General features: G+C 33.2%; 1 protein-coding gene across 1 annotated transcript; it reads right to left on the bottom strand.

Annotated features, from left to right (window-relative positions):
* Positions 1-1,866: 1,866 nt before the first annotated feature.
* On the bottom strand, positions 1,867-3,823 carry LOC142978382 (uncharacterized). The gene is made up of 3 exons (XM_076122811.1): positions 3,561-3,823; positions 3,230-3,421; positions 1,867-2,595 (listed from the first exon to the last, which is right to left on the bottom strand). The coding sequence occupies exons 2-3, from the start codon at positions 3,408-3,410 to the stop codon at positions 2,471-2,473; spliced, it is 306 nt and encodes a 101-aa protein (XP_075978926.1). The 5' UTR covers positions 3,411-3,421; positions 3,561-3,823; the 3' UTR covers positions 1,867-2,470.
* Between the last annotated feature and the right edge of the window lie 12,056 nt (positions 3,824-15,879).

Genomic DNA, 15,879 nt, shown 5'->3' with positions numbered 1-15,879 from the left:
TGAACTGGTTGATTTTATTGAGATGTTATGAAATCAATATTGACTGAACTACTTATACGAATTGTCATAATCCAATGAATCTCCAATGCCCGGTTTCTGAGCTACATTTAGCGGTAGTTTATCTACTCAAACTGTCATTTTATAGGAGCTTAACGTTATTGAATAGATAACTTGGGCATAAAACCTATAGCATTATTATTATGTGTAGATACAAGTCGCGACAGATTAAAGTTAATAATACAAATTGCTTGCTAATTCCCGGTCTAAAGTTCAATTTTGTTCGTAGAGCAAACAGTTGAATGAGAGTAAGTAGTTGTGTGACCCCTAGATAATTTGATACCTGAGTGCATTAAACTTATTAAATTATTACCGACTAACATGATTTGTATGTTTATTAAGTTTTATTGCAACACATGTCCCAGTTAATTTTCTTTGTTACTTGGTGTTGCCAGGGGCAAGGTACACCCCAAAAAAGTTCGATGGGCTATAACTCCTAGATCATATTTCAGTATTATCTATAGCTATTGCTCACGTAATCATAGTCTCAAGGGAACTTTCCTATCAATATTATCTGTTTACTACAAAACTTTACCTACTCTAATGTTGTGATAAAAAGCGACCGTCACACGTAGTATCGGACTGGGTTATCAATTAGAAAAATATGTTTCAACTTGTTGTCATATGCTTAACCAGGTCACGTGCCAAATACATACACTATGTGCTCCGAGAATGTTAATAATATTAATATCTGATATTATTTTAAGACTGAGGACACAAAGAGATCAAGTATTTAAGTGCAAACATTCACTAACATAATACGATGAGTAATTTTATATGAGTAAGTTTGAACGATAACGGTTTTATCTACCCTCATATTGCCAAAAAATAATCCTATTTCTTTCTTGAGAATGTATAGGCCGCAAAATTAGAAACAAAATAATTGAGTGCAACATGGCGAACCTATGAACTACCACAGTCAATGAATCAGACTGTCTATAATATTTGTTGTATAATACCTAATCAAATCGTTTCAGATCTTATCACAGATGACGTAGCAGTCTCTGCCTGTACTTTGATGTAACTATACTAACGCTTATTTGCGTTCGAGAGGGTCAATGTTAAACGAATGCGGACCGGAATTCCGTCTCATTTGGCATTGCAAGTACAAAAATATACGCAGTACAAAATCGCTTTGTTTATATCGGAATAGACAGTAGACACATTATTATTAACAGTTGTTGTTCTTAACCAGATTTTTTCATCGAGTTTAGACATTTAGATTACGACAAAATAATGTTTGTTGTGACGCCTACATTTCGTTTTAGAACGAGACGTTTCCCATCGTTAATTCGCAGTCATAAAAATGACTGTTACTACCTTCCAGTTGATGTATTATTCTAGTTCTTTTTTTATGCGCTTGATGCTACAAACATGATTAAAATGTTATTGTTTTCTTCTCGATTTCAGGTCACTATTTATAGTCGGATATTTTTTATGAACTTAGCTGTCACGCTTTGTCCACGAGTTGTCTAATTACTGAGCCGTGATCGTTGTTGTTGCATTATGTCAACACTGAAATAACAACTTTTGAGATTACAATTAATTATTTGATACCTAGGGTTGTTGAACGCATCTGTTGACAGTAATAACGAAGAATTCCACTGTCCTGTTGGAATATTTGTACGGTGATTCATTCTGTGTCGTAGACTTGCTCTATATTTTGTATCATTGCTTGTAAGCACTTTCCTTCTCATAGATAAGGATAATAACTCCCTAGGGAGGTAAGTTCAGGGTTTTTGGAGATAAGCAGTTTGAAGGTTAGCAATAAGGGCTTGATGAAGATTAGAATGAAAAACAATGATTCCTTTCAATATTATAATTGTTAAAAAAATAAAATAACATCAAACTAACTAATATTAAATTAACTGTATGACTTAAAATTAAAAAAGATTAAACGTAAAATTGGTGGGTGACGTAACTTTAAAGCAGCATTCCACAGTTCTAATAAACTTATTACTATTGTAGAAACGCGGTGAAATGGGTGATATGGGCTCACAAATAGTTGACAAGTTGGTTTATTGTTATAATATTACTTCAATAATACTAAAGTACAGTCGATTCACTGTTGTAGCGAAAACTACAATCAAGCGAGAAATCTCATCAAAACACAATTTAACTGACAAGAAGTCGATAATTACTAGATATCCTTTACTGGATGAATCCCGACCTTTTCAAACCTTTATTTTAACCATTTATTGCATTAAATTTTGTCTGTAACAATCGACTTCATATACACCTATTCAATTCTATAACTACTGAGGACACAAAGTTCTCGGTCGAATTATATTTTACATTATTAGGTACTAGGACATTGCATTGTGATGCTACATTCGAACAGTAGTTCTACGATTACATTCAATAATTTAAATAACTACCTTTTTACTTGAGAATTGATTAAATACTGAGTACTCTAGCAAATAGCTAGCAATTCGTTTAAAGTGCAAGGTTTTGAACAACACTTTTTAATGATGTTATCCTTATATTCTTGTTGAATTAGTGCCAGTTCTTGTGCGATTGGTGGCAGATATCCTTGTTCTGGAAAAGAAATGGTGCATAAGAATTGTAAGATTACGCCAAGTGTCTTATAAATGTACTATCTCTCTGTTTGCGCTCGGAATATTCCTTTTGAGAGTTCAATATACTTTCAATGTGCACGTTTTTAATGATGCGCAAGCACTAAGATATTTATCACTGGAATAAGACGTATTTTCAAAGACGTCAGACAGTAAAATTAAATACAATTTTATAAAATAGGCAAATAAAAAAGTGCGCCTATTTTATAGTGCTGTGTAAAGTATGAATAGGGATTTGCTATTAAAAACTGCAAGTTGAGATTAATCATGACGTCGTAAATATGTTTTCAACTACTGTTCGAAAATTTGGTAAATCACTATGTTTTGATAACGTAATTAAGTATAATTGAAACCAGAAGGTATTATTTTATAGGTACCTTTTGTAGAACTACTCCCTAACTCTCTATTAAGAGTACAATACTGATACTGTGTGGGACATTACCTACGTGTAAATAATGTATAGGTATATAGACATTGTAATTATTTCTCAACAATATCACAAACTAGGTCTATTGCAGTGCCTATGAATAAGAATACCTTCCGTCTTCAAGATAACTAAGCTAATACTTTATATTACATCACAGGTAATTACTTACCGGAAGAATCTGAGGAATAATCTCCATATGTAGGGCACAAATCGTTCATCACGGCGTATGTCAGCAATTTCTTACAAGCCGGTAAAGACATATCCACGTATGACGATGTCAAGATGTGTGATGAAGCAATGTGCTGGCTGTATGTCACTACTAGCACTAATAGGAAGTATTTGCCTTGCATCTTTTGTTTATCTATAAAGAAAAACAATTAATTTGGAATTGGTATTATTAAGTATTAGTAGAAAAATAAAACGAGCTCATAATGTATTTTGGGTTGCTGCAGGTAATTATTATTTTTGAAATAAGGGCAGACATTAAAAACATAACTCACCTTTGCAATACTTCCAGGTAACTCAAAAAAGCGCGAATATTTCACTCCGGAGATGTTCCTTCATCTAATGGCTGGAAAATAAATAGCTCCAGTCTTTTTATACTCGTCTCAGTCCCGGTAAACAAGTCCCTAATAATATTCTAGGTGCGTAAACAATTTCCTTGCGCAAAACTTTTACAACGAAATATTTTACTTTATGATACAAACTCGTTAAATTCCGAGCGTAACTAATTCTGTCGAAGCCGCTCAGGGTGGAGGCGTACGAAACTTGAATGAGCCCGTTAGCATAGCACCAAAATTGAATCGTAAACATGTTGTTATAAATAACCCGAACATAGTTTATCATATTTTATCTTACGAATGACCTATGTATCTGTATTTAAAAACTTGTGTAATGTAAGGTTGCTTACTCTACACACGTGCCTGGCAAGACTTCACCCCCAGTTGAGACCAGGTTTCGTATATAAACACTGCAACCGCGACCAAAACAAACTGATTACCTTATAAATCGAATGCAGTTCGATGCAATTTGTTTATTATGCATTTATTATTAGTCTTATTAATTAATTTAACAGTGAATGTTCAAAGCGTTATCGTGTTTCTATTTTTATTTATTTTTTGTGTTATTGACTCAGCTGTTGTTTTGGTTTTAATTAGGGAGGTAATTAGCTGTTTAAAAATAAATCGAGCGAAAATAAGATTAGGTATATTTAGATGGAATATTATTTTGTCTGGCGTTTCGCGTCGCAGACACGCTTCTGGCTAGTGATTACAAGGTCCTGTCATTTAATTTCCGGCAAAGACAAGCGATTTAGGAGATTTTGCTTATAAGTTCGTGTAGCTGAGTGCCTTGTGAAAAGATTCTTTATTTGACTGTTTTACTCGAGACAAATTCTATGCTAATTTTAAATGTCAGGCGTCTACCTGGCTAAAATTGTAGAGCCTGCAGAAGAAAGAGGTTTCTTCACTATTTAGTGCTGGTTAGACTTTATGCCTTTTATCTCATAAAGGTTTCGTATGAAAAGCAAAAGACGAATGAGAATTATAGCAACTTTCTTCATAACAGTCTCTAAAAGCGTTTTTAATCTCGCGAGTGTTGCTAACTGTACTCAGAAGGCGAAAACACAATTATCTCTAATTGTGTATCCAAACAATAATTTTATAGGTCATTTCAAACGAGTCAGGCAGTTTATTTTTAACACATAGGTATCTTCTTGTTTGCGGATGTGTAATCTTGCTGCAAGTCGTTGTCCCACTTTGTTAAAGTCAAATCATTAGAGAAATGTATTGTGTTACTCGACATTACAGATGCTAAGTATAATAAAGTATATCTAATAAAAGTCATCTATATTCATCCGGATTTATATTTAATGCTAAAATAACTGCCACGCTTTTCGACTATACCACTTAGATGACATTTGACGTGATAGAGTACCAAAGAGAGTGCAGGAAAATCTAGAAGTTTGTATTTAAATAAAAACGTTGGAATATTCTTCCCCAATACAATTAGAATGGTGAAGCGTATAATTATATGGAAAACAATGTAGGAAGCATATTATCAATACGACTAAAGCAAAGCGTATTAGTCTTTAATCTACAATATTTATTTGTCTAATTGATTGTGTTTCAACGACTTCCTTGTTTATGTTTGTTACCCTTTAACCGTCGGTTAAACCAGGAATTAAGTTATCGCAAAGACTGTGTGAAACACTGACGTATTTGAGATTAGTCCGGCGCCAGTACAAAACAAAATAGTGACCCATTTCTCTTAATACTATATAAAGCAGGGCATACAAGGAAACTTTCGCCAACATATAGTCCGATTAAATAGTCGAAATGAAATGAAATTATATGACCGTATCTTTATTCCGATTCTATAAGTCTTTAATATCACTTTCTTCTAACCTTGGACTTCTGCACTTGGACAACATGGTGAACTCAAGGTCACCCCTCCTTCATTACGGGAGGAGACTTGCCGCAGCAGTGGGACATAAAAGGATTAATCTTTTTTTTATTATCTCTCTCTAAGCGTATCGCTCGTTAAGTGTTGGTTAATTAACTAAGCTATCGAAACAAATAATTTTACCTTTAATTATTTAACTTCATATTATTATTATTATATTCATATAATTATATAAGCGTCTGAAAAATAGTTTTTACGTACACTCCAAAATCCAAGGATTTTCGAAAGGCATTGTTTGTAAATATTTATTTAATTTTGGTTATTAATTTTAGAATGGGAAAAATCTGTAACTAAGAGCTACGACCTGACTGATATTCACATAACATCCAAAACTAATTTAAAATTATAATCTATGGACAATAAATCTATACTAATATTATAAATGCGAAAGTAACTCTGTCTGTCTGTCTGTCTGTCTGTCTGTCTGTCTGTCTGCTACTCAATCACGTCTAAACTACTGAACCAATTTGCATGAAATTTGGTATGGAGATATTTTGATACCCGAGAAAGGACATAGGCTGCTTTTTACCCCGGGAAAATGACGCATTTCCCGGGAAAATTCAGAAAATTCAACAAAGTCGCGAAAAATCAATATTATAATGACATTGAATTAACAAAATTCCGTTGCCATGGCAACTGTTTTAATGGCGGATATGTCTTAGCGCGACTTCGTTATACTAAGAAATATAAATAATTTTGAGAATATTTTTCGTGAAATAAAAGCATATTTTATATCATCACGCTACGACCAATAGGAGCAGAGTAGGTAACAGTAAAAAGTGTTACAAAAACATGGTAAATTTTGACCCATTCTCTCTTATGTGACGCGAGCGAAGTTGCGCGGGTCAGCTAGTAATACAATAAATTCCTGAACTTGCTTTATCAAGTATAAGAGTTCTTGTAGTAAATTAAATAAAAAGCTTAATAGAGTTCGATTAAGCTGTGTTACGTCAGAAGAAATATGGTCAGTCGCAGTTGGGACAAGATTTCATGGATTTTAAATACAGATAGACTTTTGACTAAGCCCATCTTATTGTTTGGTCCTGACAAAAAGGCGCTTAAGGCAAAATAAGTCTTGAATCAATCCTGTTTTTATTCTAGTTAACTTTTCCTACCTCTTAAGGCAACCTTACACTGAGCATGTTAGCAATTTCATAGACTGCCTTATAATCTGTTACGAAAATAATAAGTACATAAGTTTATTACATTATGTTTTTTTCTCTTTATTGTTATATACAAATTCTTCGCATTTGTGACTTTGATATTTCTTTTAACGTTACTTAGACTTAAGATAAGTCACTATTCCTAAAAGTTATAAAGCTGAATGTCTCCGAACTTTGGAATTCCCGTAAAAAAACTATAAAAAATAAAGGCAGTGGATTTCAAGGCGGTTAAGAGCCCAAAGATCATTAAGAAGATAGCAATTTTGGAAAAAGGCGGGCCACTGACACGAAAGAAAAAAGTTTAAGGATACAGGCCGTACAAAAATATTTCAAAATCCAAAAAACCTATTAGTCTTTTAAAACAGGAAAATATTCAATTAGGTTTTGGAGCTGTAAATTACAAGTTCGGGTTTTTATATTTTTGAGTGGGTATAAATTTAACTAATAAGGGATTGTAATTTGTAGCAGAAAACAATATTTAATTGGTATAATAATGTTTAATCACATGTTTAGTAGTTCTTAAAGGCAAATTATGTTTTATTAATTTATTTATCAGTGAAGGTGATTATTAAATATGAGTCAAAACTATGCGTGACTTTTGTATCACAGGTAACGAAATGTTTTAGCGTTCGTGTAGGCTTTTGCGAAAAAACCTTTTTGAAAATGTTTTGTGATATTAGTAATTCTGGTGAAGTGATTAAGTCTAATAGATGCGTATAACATTCGCTTGATGAAGACAATTGGGATTCAATTCTATCTGATCTAGATAAGTAATAGAGTTCATCAGTTTAGTAGCGAGCCTTGTACAAGGTTTGCGGCTGGTGGAGGTACACAACATTCAGAATTTAGGACATCAGTGACCCGTACGCATAAACAGCTGACGTTGGCTTGTCTCGTAGAGCTACTTTGTTTTGAAAATACACAAAATTCTTAATAGTAATATTTTAGATAATTCATGCATGACAAAGCTCTATACTATGTGGTCAGACTATGGAAAAAGTAATGATCTTCAAAACTAAATATGATGTTTGTTTATCCATATAGTAATTCAAAACTTAATGATGGTGATTGATAAGGGATAGTAGATAGATAAATCAATCTAAGGTCGAAAATTTTAAGTCCAAGGGTTCCTTGCCATTGACCATTGACCAACATTCAATGAAAGATTAGGTGACTATCATTTGCATTCTGCACCAGATAATATAATGTTTTGAAATAATGATAACGTGTAGTAAGATTATATTATAAATCAAGGTAGTAAACAAAGTCTAAGGTTAATGTGGGTCTAGATATCATGGAATGTTATTACTTTTGATAGTGAGAGTTTTTGGTCATGCTATGACGCAGTTTGCGCTGAACGTATCTTACTTTAAAAGCACGTTTTTATGCAGTCATCTTATAATATTATGCAACAAAATCTTAAATATCATTGGTGAAGAACGCTAGCGACATTATACAAGAACAGAATTGAATAAAAAAGTAAAACTTTTTAAATAAAAGCAATTAGAAACACGCAAATATTATCTAACTGTTTCGTGTGGATGTCGATGACACCTAATGTAGCAGATTTGCTGTTGACATGCGTTGCGTGTAGATCACTTTATTCATCAAGATTTTTAATCTGTTGCTGAATATATCAGAAATAAGGAACATCATTATACAAATGGATAATTGGTTCCTCAAAAACTAACTACTAAGAAAAATGTTCATTGCAGGAAGATGAATGTTTTATAAAATACTAGCTCACCCGTGCGGCTCCGCTCGCGTGAATTTTGTACTGTTGCTTATTCGTTTGAGCACGCGAATTGCGAAGCACTCGATATGTCATCGAATGGTTATTTACGAAAGTGACCCAAAGGGCACACACTGTGACACAGGCTCAGACAGGCCTGATTTCCTGTGGTTACCTTCTTTTCCGCTCTCGTCTGTATCCGTAGCAGTTTACAGTGTAAAATATAATCCCTTTTTATAAACTAACCATTGCTTACCCGTCTGGATTCAGAATATTATTGTAGGTACAGACAGACCTATCTGCGCCGGAGCTTTTCACACGCGTATACTTGCGATGATACGTCCGAAACCGCGTAACCCGTAATTATTTTTTATATATCATCCGTTGTTTATTTTTTAAAACTTTACCACATAGTCTGTTTCATAGCTATCCAATTTATTTCCTTAATGCAACCAATTAATTTGGTTATGTGTTACGAACTACGTCATCTGTTAGTTGCGGCGGAATTTTTCAAATCGGACCAGTAGTTCCTGAGATTAGCGCGTTCAAACAAACAAACAAACAAACTCTTCAGCTTTATAATATTAGTATAGATAAGATATAACTTTTAACCTATAACCGTCTGTCTAGACTTGCTCATAACATTTAAGCAGTCTAATACACTAACCGTATGTTAAATTAACTGGTTTCAAACATAATAATAATATAATAATAATAATTCATTTATTTCAAGTAACAGTGACTCATTGGGTTAGTAACAATATTCCTTAATAACTATGTTAATATATTAAATTACAACATAAATTAGACACAGTAAACAAACATACAAACACACACAAAACAATAGGCACAGTAAACATAAAATAAAATAGTTCAGACCAGGCACACCAATCACCGCCGCACCATCCCGTGGGAAGTAGCACAGCAGTGATTCATGTACCTACAGTCCAACCTATCCGCTATCATCATCAGAATGCTGTTGGAGCTAGCCCTCCTTCTGCGCACCAGGGATGCACACCTTTTGCGAAACGTGGTGTAAAAACAATCCACTCTCGCTTCAGCGAACATACCTGATGCACTACAAAACCTAGGCAGTCCCAACAACATTCTGAAGGCATTATTATATTGGATGCGGAGGACGTTGTAAGATTTTTGAGTATATCTAGCCCACAGGCTGCATGTGTAGAATGTTGTGCAATAAGCTCTGAACAAAGTGATTTTAACATCTTTTGAGCATCTTGCAAACCTGCGAGCTAGCATGTTCGCTCTCACTGACATCGCCCTCCGCTCCCTCTCTATATCGGCATCGTCCTTGAGATCGGGTGTCAAAATATGCCCTAGATATTTTAAGTTAAAAACTCTCTTTAACTGTGACCCGTTGAGATATATAGGTGGCAATGATGTAGGGCTTTTACCACCGGCCTCAAAGACCATGATCTCGCTTTTTTTGACATTGTATGTTAAGCCATGACTTACAGCGTACTTTTCACATTTTGATATAGTCATAATGTCAACTGGTTTAAAAATTTTATAAATAAAAATTACTAAGTAAATAATTAGTATAGATAAGATATAACTTTTAACCTATAACCGTCTGTCTAGACTTGCTTATAACATTTAAGTAATCTAATACACTAACCTTACTAACAACTTAGTAGAGAGGCTTGTATGCAAGGTTTGCTGGTGGAGGTATACAACATTCAGAATTTATAACATCAGTGACTCGGCTTATACAGCTGACGGTGGCCTGTTTGATACAGATACTCTATATTGTAAATTCACAGAATTTTTAATGACAATCTGGATAAATCATACATGCCAAAACTCTTTACTAAATTGTCGCACTATAGTAGAAGTTTAACCCTCTTATTCATAAAAATATATGAAGTTATGAAAGGCTTATAAAGTGTTTTGTTTCTTTCACTCTTTAGCGAAATGAAAAAGAGAAAACATATTATAGTAGCTTTTTAACTAAAATAGGTTTAGTGTGTTTATGAATAAGAGGGTAAATATATATTTTGAACTGTTTTATTTGCGAAATTCAACTAAATTAAAGAAGAAAGTTTTACATCAATATTTAACTACAAAAAACTTAAAATTATATCTTTCACTAGCTGACCCGCGCAACTTCGCTTGCGTCCAATAAGAGAGAATGTGTGAATTTCTTCCCGTTTTTGTAACATTAATTACTGGTACTCTGCTCCTTTTGGTCGTAGCGTGATGATATATAGCTTATGTCCTTTCTCGGGTATCAAAATATCTCCATACCAAATTTCATGCAAATTGGTTCAGTAGTTTAGGCGTGATTGAGTAGCAGACAGACAGACAGAGTTACTTTCGCATTTATAATATTAGTATGGATGTATTGTGGAAGTTGACAGACATAAAGTTAGAGAAAATAAACTCATTATTCCACTATTGTTAGATTTGTAACACGTGATGGGATGGTTTTCACAAGCAATCATTAGTCACTTATGTCGCCATGTCGCATGTAGAGTAGAACACATCTCGGAGAAAATCATTAAGCTCAGTCTTCCGGGCTGCTAAACGACTTGATGCACGGAGTACATTTTTTGTCAAATTAACATGGTTTTACTTGGTTACCCAACCACATAAAGATACCATATATTCTGCTCGCGACTCCGTCCGCTTGTAAAGGTCTCCCAGGGTAAAAGTATTAGGATAATTTTAGTGATAAATTATTTGCAACAAAACCTTAAAATTGAGTAACAGATTTTTATTATAATAGGGAAATTAGTAGGTACATTATTTTCATATTCGGAGTTTGTTTTTAAAGATATGTATCTATATTCAAATCACAAAATATATTTGGCCAGAACGTTGTATAAAAGATTCAAGCGATCCTGACATTACAATATTGAAATTGCTTCTGAATTTGCGTTTTGATCAACAGCCTGAACTCTGTGAAAGGTCAGGCTGATATTTTCATCTGAATATGTAATGCATTGATGTATATCTATTTTTCCTTGATGTTTTATTTATGACATTGCCTGTAATTTGATTTGTTCTAGCTTTGACTTGAATCAGCTATTTTTATATTTATTCTAACAACAAACTTTAACCGTCCTTTGAAAAAAAAAATTGTATGTTATATTATGTAACGATCTTTAAATAGGACTTTAAACGGTAACTTTTCTATGAAGTCGGTACTGTCAAGTATCAAGAGTTTGACATTTAAAATGTACTGACAAAATAGTTCTTACGGATTCCGGTAGAAGCGCCAAACAGATTTTCGTATAAAAATTCTGTCGGTAGTCGATAGTAGTAGAGAATCGAGCTACATTAGTATACTCCGTCACCAGAAAAAGTCTACGATATTTGTCAGAGTAATTTGTCGCTGAGGGTTACACATGAAAAGGGATGATTACGTATAGACTTGCGATTTCTAATAAAAAATATTTACTTATTATGTACACAGCTATTTGTATGTCCATTAAACAGAAATATCTTTATATCCCTGTTTTATGGCACCCAGTCATGGTTTACGATGCTAATTAAATTTAGGTATACACATAAATATGACACGATGTCGACGCGGCGTCGGGTTATATTAATTGCGTAATCGCAGGGATATTGTATTTTATTTTTACTAAATTATGTAACGAAATAATTAAACTATATGATGTGAACACGTAGTCATGTTGGTCATAATATTCTTACAAGTAAGGCTCGCTACACATAATATTCGGTTCGGCATTAATCGGCCAAGCCGGGCGTCAAAACCGAAGATATATAGATGAACCCGATCACCACAAGCAGTACAAGTGAGTCGAGTCGGTTTTGTTCTTCAATAAATATCGCCGAACTAAAACGGGCCGAACCGGATATGTGTGAAACAAGCCTGGGGTCTTAGACAAAGTGAAAATTTAAAAACGTTGACAAAGTTCTAAAACAAGAAAATGTATAATATTCATAAGCTGCGCTAACCATGTGGTCAATCGTCATTTTTATACTAAGTTGGTAGACAATGATACAGTTTGTAGCAAAATGTAATAATTTAAAAAATAAAGCGAAATGTAATTAGTAACGGTAAAAAACAATTAAAACCGATTTGACAGTTATTGATAGACACTGACTGCAAAATGTTCGGTTCCATAGACGATATTGAGATTGCACGAACAAACAATTTGTCTCAAACACATAACGAACTCCGACATCGTTTAGTTAAAATAAAAATGTTACCTTATCTCATAGCCCTAAGATTGTTAAGGTTAAATGGTATTCAGTTGTGGCTATACATACATAGTTTGGTTATACTTCACGCACTAACTATTCCCAATCTACTCTACCTGTGCCTAACTAAAATATGATACTTAATTTATGAATTAAAGTCTGAAAAAAGATTTGATTGTTGAATTTAGATTGAATTGTTGTACATGCGCTATAAATATATATTATAATGCTATGGTTGAAAAAAAGTATAGCTGCGGGAGCCGTGAGAATATATATAATTAACATTGTTTAAAAATAAATTTGGTCAAAATAGTGCGGAAATATGTAAATATATAGTAAAGTATAATATTTGACTACGAAGTTTAGGTTCCACAATTTTAATGCTTGCTTATAACGTACGGTCAAAAAGTTGGTGTTTCATGACTTCAATTTATTATGCTTACGCCTCACACAAAAAACGGCAGAAATTATAGTAAAGTTTGTATGTATTAATAAAATGAACATTTGTAAAATCAGTTATATAAATTTAAGAGATAACAGTAGAAGTTTATGCTCGTATTTTACAAAAATATTCAATTTAATTTCATGCCTGCCCACATATTTTATAACGAAACGAATGCCTTCTTCGCACGATTTCATTTTTATTTTACTAGGATGAGGATACGAGGAATCCTAAAATGCTAAGCTCGTTTGTCATCGTTCGTTTTTAATTCTCTTATAATATTCTGATCAACGAGTTCTCGCATCATATAATAATATTTAAAATTATTTATTGGGATCAGCGCCTGACAACTTAAACTTATCTAATTTGCATAGCACTACGTGTTCTTTGGCAAGACATTAAATATTTAAGTGCCTGTATTAAAACACATAAAAAGATTAATTCCATAATTTTAATGTACTGTATATTTTTATCCTAAACTATCAAAACCTCGTGATTTACCTTTTAAGTTATTTTTTAAACTAGCCTTTAGGTCGTTTATAAACACTACTCGTAGCTCGATTTTCTACTTCAGTTATGATATGATTGATTGATATGATTATATGAAAATTTTGTTTATTTAATTGTGTATGAATCTTTTAAGCCCCTCTACGATTTCTTCATAGTTTGAGTTTAAATCTCGATGGCTCGCTAGTCGATAGAGCTGACTGTAGAAAATGGCAACTCACAACTTTGGCGGTACAGACCGTTTTGATCAGAGAAATAAAGAACAAGTTCATGGAACTTAGGACAGATTTTATGCCAAACCAATACTAAGACTAAACATGTAGTTGCAATACACTGAGATGAGTAATATACGTCTGTGCAAAAGCTAGTATTAGCGCATATCTAAATACCATCTAGCCTATTATGACATTGCAATTTATATCTAGCACCTGCGCTGTTGCAAAGTGTATCTGTCAGTCGAGTTTTATAATAATAGTACCAATACGTTTATAAATAAGTTTGATTGAATTGAAGTGTTTTATTGATTGCTTTAGTCTAACAACTAAGCAGAGAGCCTTGGCGTGCGCGATTTATCTATATTATCAATAATAATTCTGTGTTTTTCCAAAATAATGTAGCTGTATCAAACTGGCTACCGTCAGCTGCAAAAGCCTGCGGGTCACTGAAGTTCTAAGATTATATTATATACCTTCGTCAGTCGCAAACCTTGCATACAAGGCTATATACTAAGTTGTTGGACTACAGGGTCTATTTTTGTCCGGCAATGGCAATAGGTTTTTCCCCTATTACGTGAAACTAATTTGATAAATGGATATATTTATATCATGTTCTCTGTGAAGATCAAGTAAAAATAGAAATAGACTAGCTTGCCATTTACAGAGCTTATCCTATAACTCATACTGCGACTGAGTCATATTTCAATCTCCGCATAACAACATATTACACAACTATTTATAGAAATAATCACATAGTAATCAAATTTTATCGTTAGGTATCAATTTTGACGAATTTAATTAACTAATAGCATCCGTATCAATTTATTTTCATCTCAAATACATCATAAAATAAGTTCTTAAAAAAGCATTTGCATATTTTCGGTAAGTGCAAACGAGTTTTTACTAAAGTCCTGGTTTGAGTTAATCCGATTTCCTAAATATAATCTAGTCTTATTATAAACTTCGATCCGTTGCATGTTTTTTTTACAAAGCAATTCTATTATGTCATATATAAAATTATTATTCATGTTTAAAATTGATGGAAATATATTAAGTTTAAATAAGAATCATATTAGAGTTAGTCAATAAGGCAGTTTAAATAACTACACTTTTACATCTATCATCTTCTTAACAAAGATCTACATACTTGTATACGTGAAAAATATGATACCTATAATACCGGAAGCGCCTAGCTACGCGTCTGTGCTACGAAACTCCGTATTTGCTACGCTGCCGCTACGCGTTAGTTAACTGTCACTAGGCTAGAATCATCGATATGATATTAGTATTTATAAATAAAAGAAATAAAAGGTATGCCATTTATATTGTAGTAGGTATAGTGTAGCAAATACTTGATCGCTTACGTACGGTGAAATTTACCTTTCGCCTTAATAACTCTTTCCTTTTCTTTAAAATAACTTAACATAAAAATCCATTGTTCGATCAGCAAGATTATACCTCAAAGACTGCAACCCACTGCCGTGCACCATTAATATATTTATGAGTAAGCAGTAAGCATGTTGAAAAGACCTGTTTTATATGGCAGATATCTTGATAGGCATGAATCAAAAACATATAAAAGCTCTTAAGCGTGCCTTTTCATAGCAAGTGCGTATTTCCTCATGGCTGCATGACATTTCCTCATTGGCCATTGTCTTATAGGTTATTCTTGACGACTGATCCTTACCTTAATGGAAATAATTGTAAGAAATGTTGAGGCTAATTTTAATGGTTTCTTACAAAAGTTAAGGTAAATTACCAATAAAGTTAGTATGAGTTCACGGTCGGTACGGCCTATTCGAAACGTCAAACAAACCAATATAAATTGTTATATCCTGGTATTATTATCTGCTTGTCGCATGATTTATCACAAACATTAATCTTAAAAGATATGGAGGCGAATCTTTCTAAATGCAATTTTCTAGAGACTGTATGGGTAATGCGTATAGACCCACTTGTTGTTTATGCTAAAAGCCACGCAATAATAGACAACAATAAACTTCTAAGTAGTTTTGTATCGTGTCGAATATAGTATTGTATTAATTTGAATTATTGCCAGAATAAAATCGTCACAGACGGGTAAAAAATATTTTAGACATATTA

Source organism: Anticarsia gemmatalis, chromosome 14, assembly GCF_050436995.1.
Source record: "Anticarsia gemmatalis isolate Benzon Research Colony breed Stoneville strain chromosome 14, ilAntGemm2 primary, whole genome shotgun sequence".
Classification (NCBI taxonomy): Eukaryota; Metazoa; Arthropoda; class Insecta; order Lepidoptera; family Erebidae; genus Anticarsia; species Anticarsia gemmatalis.
This window is presented reverse-complemented; position numbering and strand designations above follow the sequence as displayed.

What these genes read in the sequence shown, in the direction of transcription:
- LOC142978382 (XM_076122811.1), bottom strand. Translation starts at nt 3,410, where the DNA reads ATGCAAGGCAAATACTTCCTATTAGTGCTAGTAGTGACATACAGCCAG. An exon ending in TTATTCCTCAGATTCTTCCG is followed by an intron (nt 2,596 to 3,229) that starts GTAAGTAATTAC and finishes TTTCTTTTCCAG; the next exon opens with AACAAGGATATCTGCCACCA.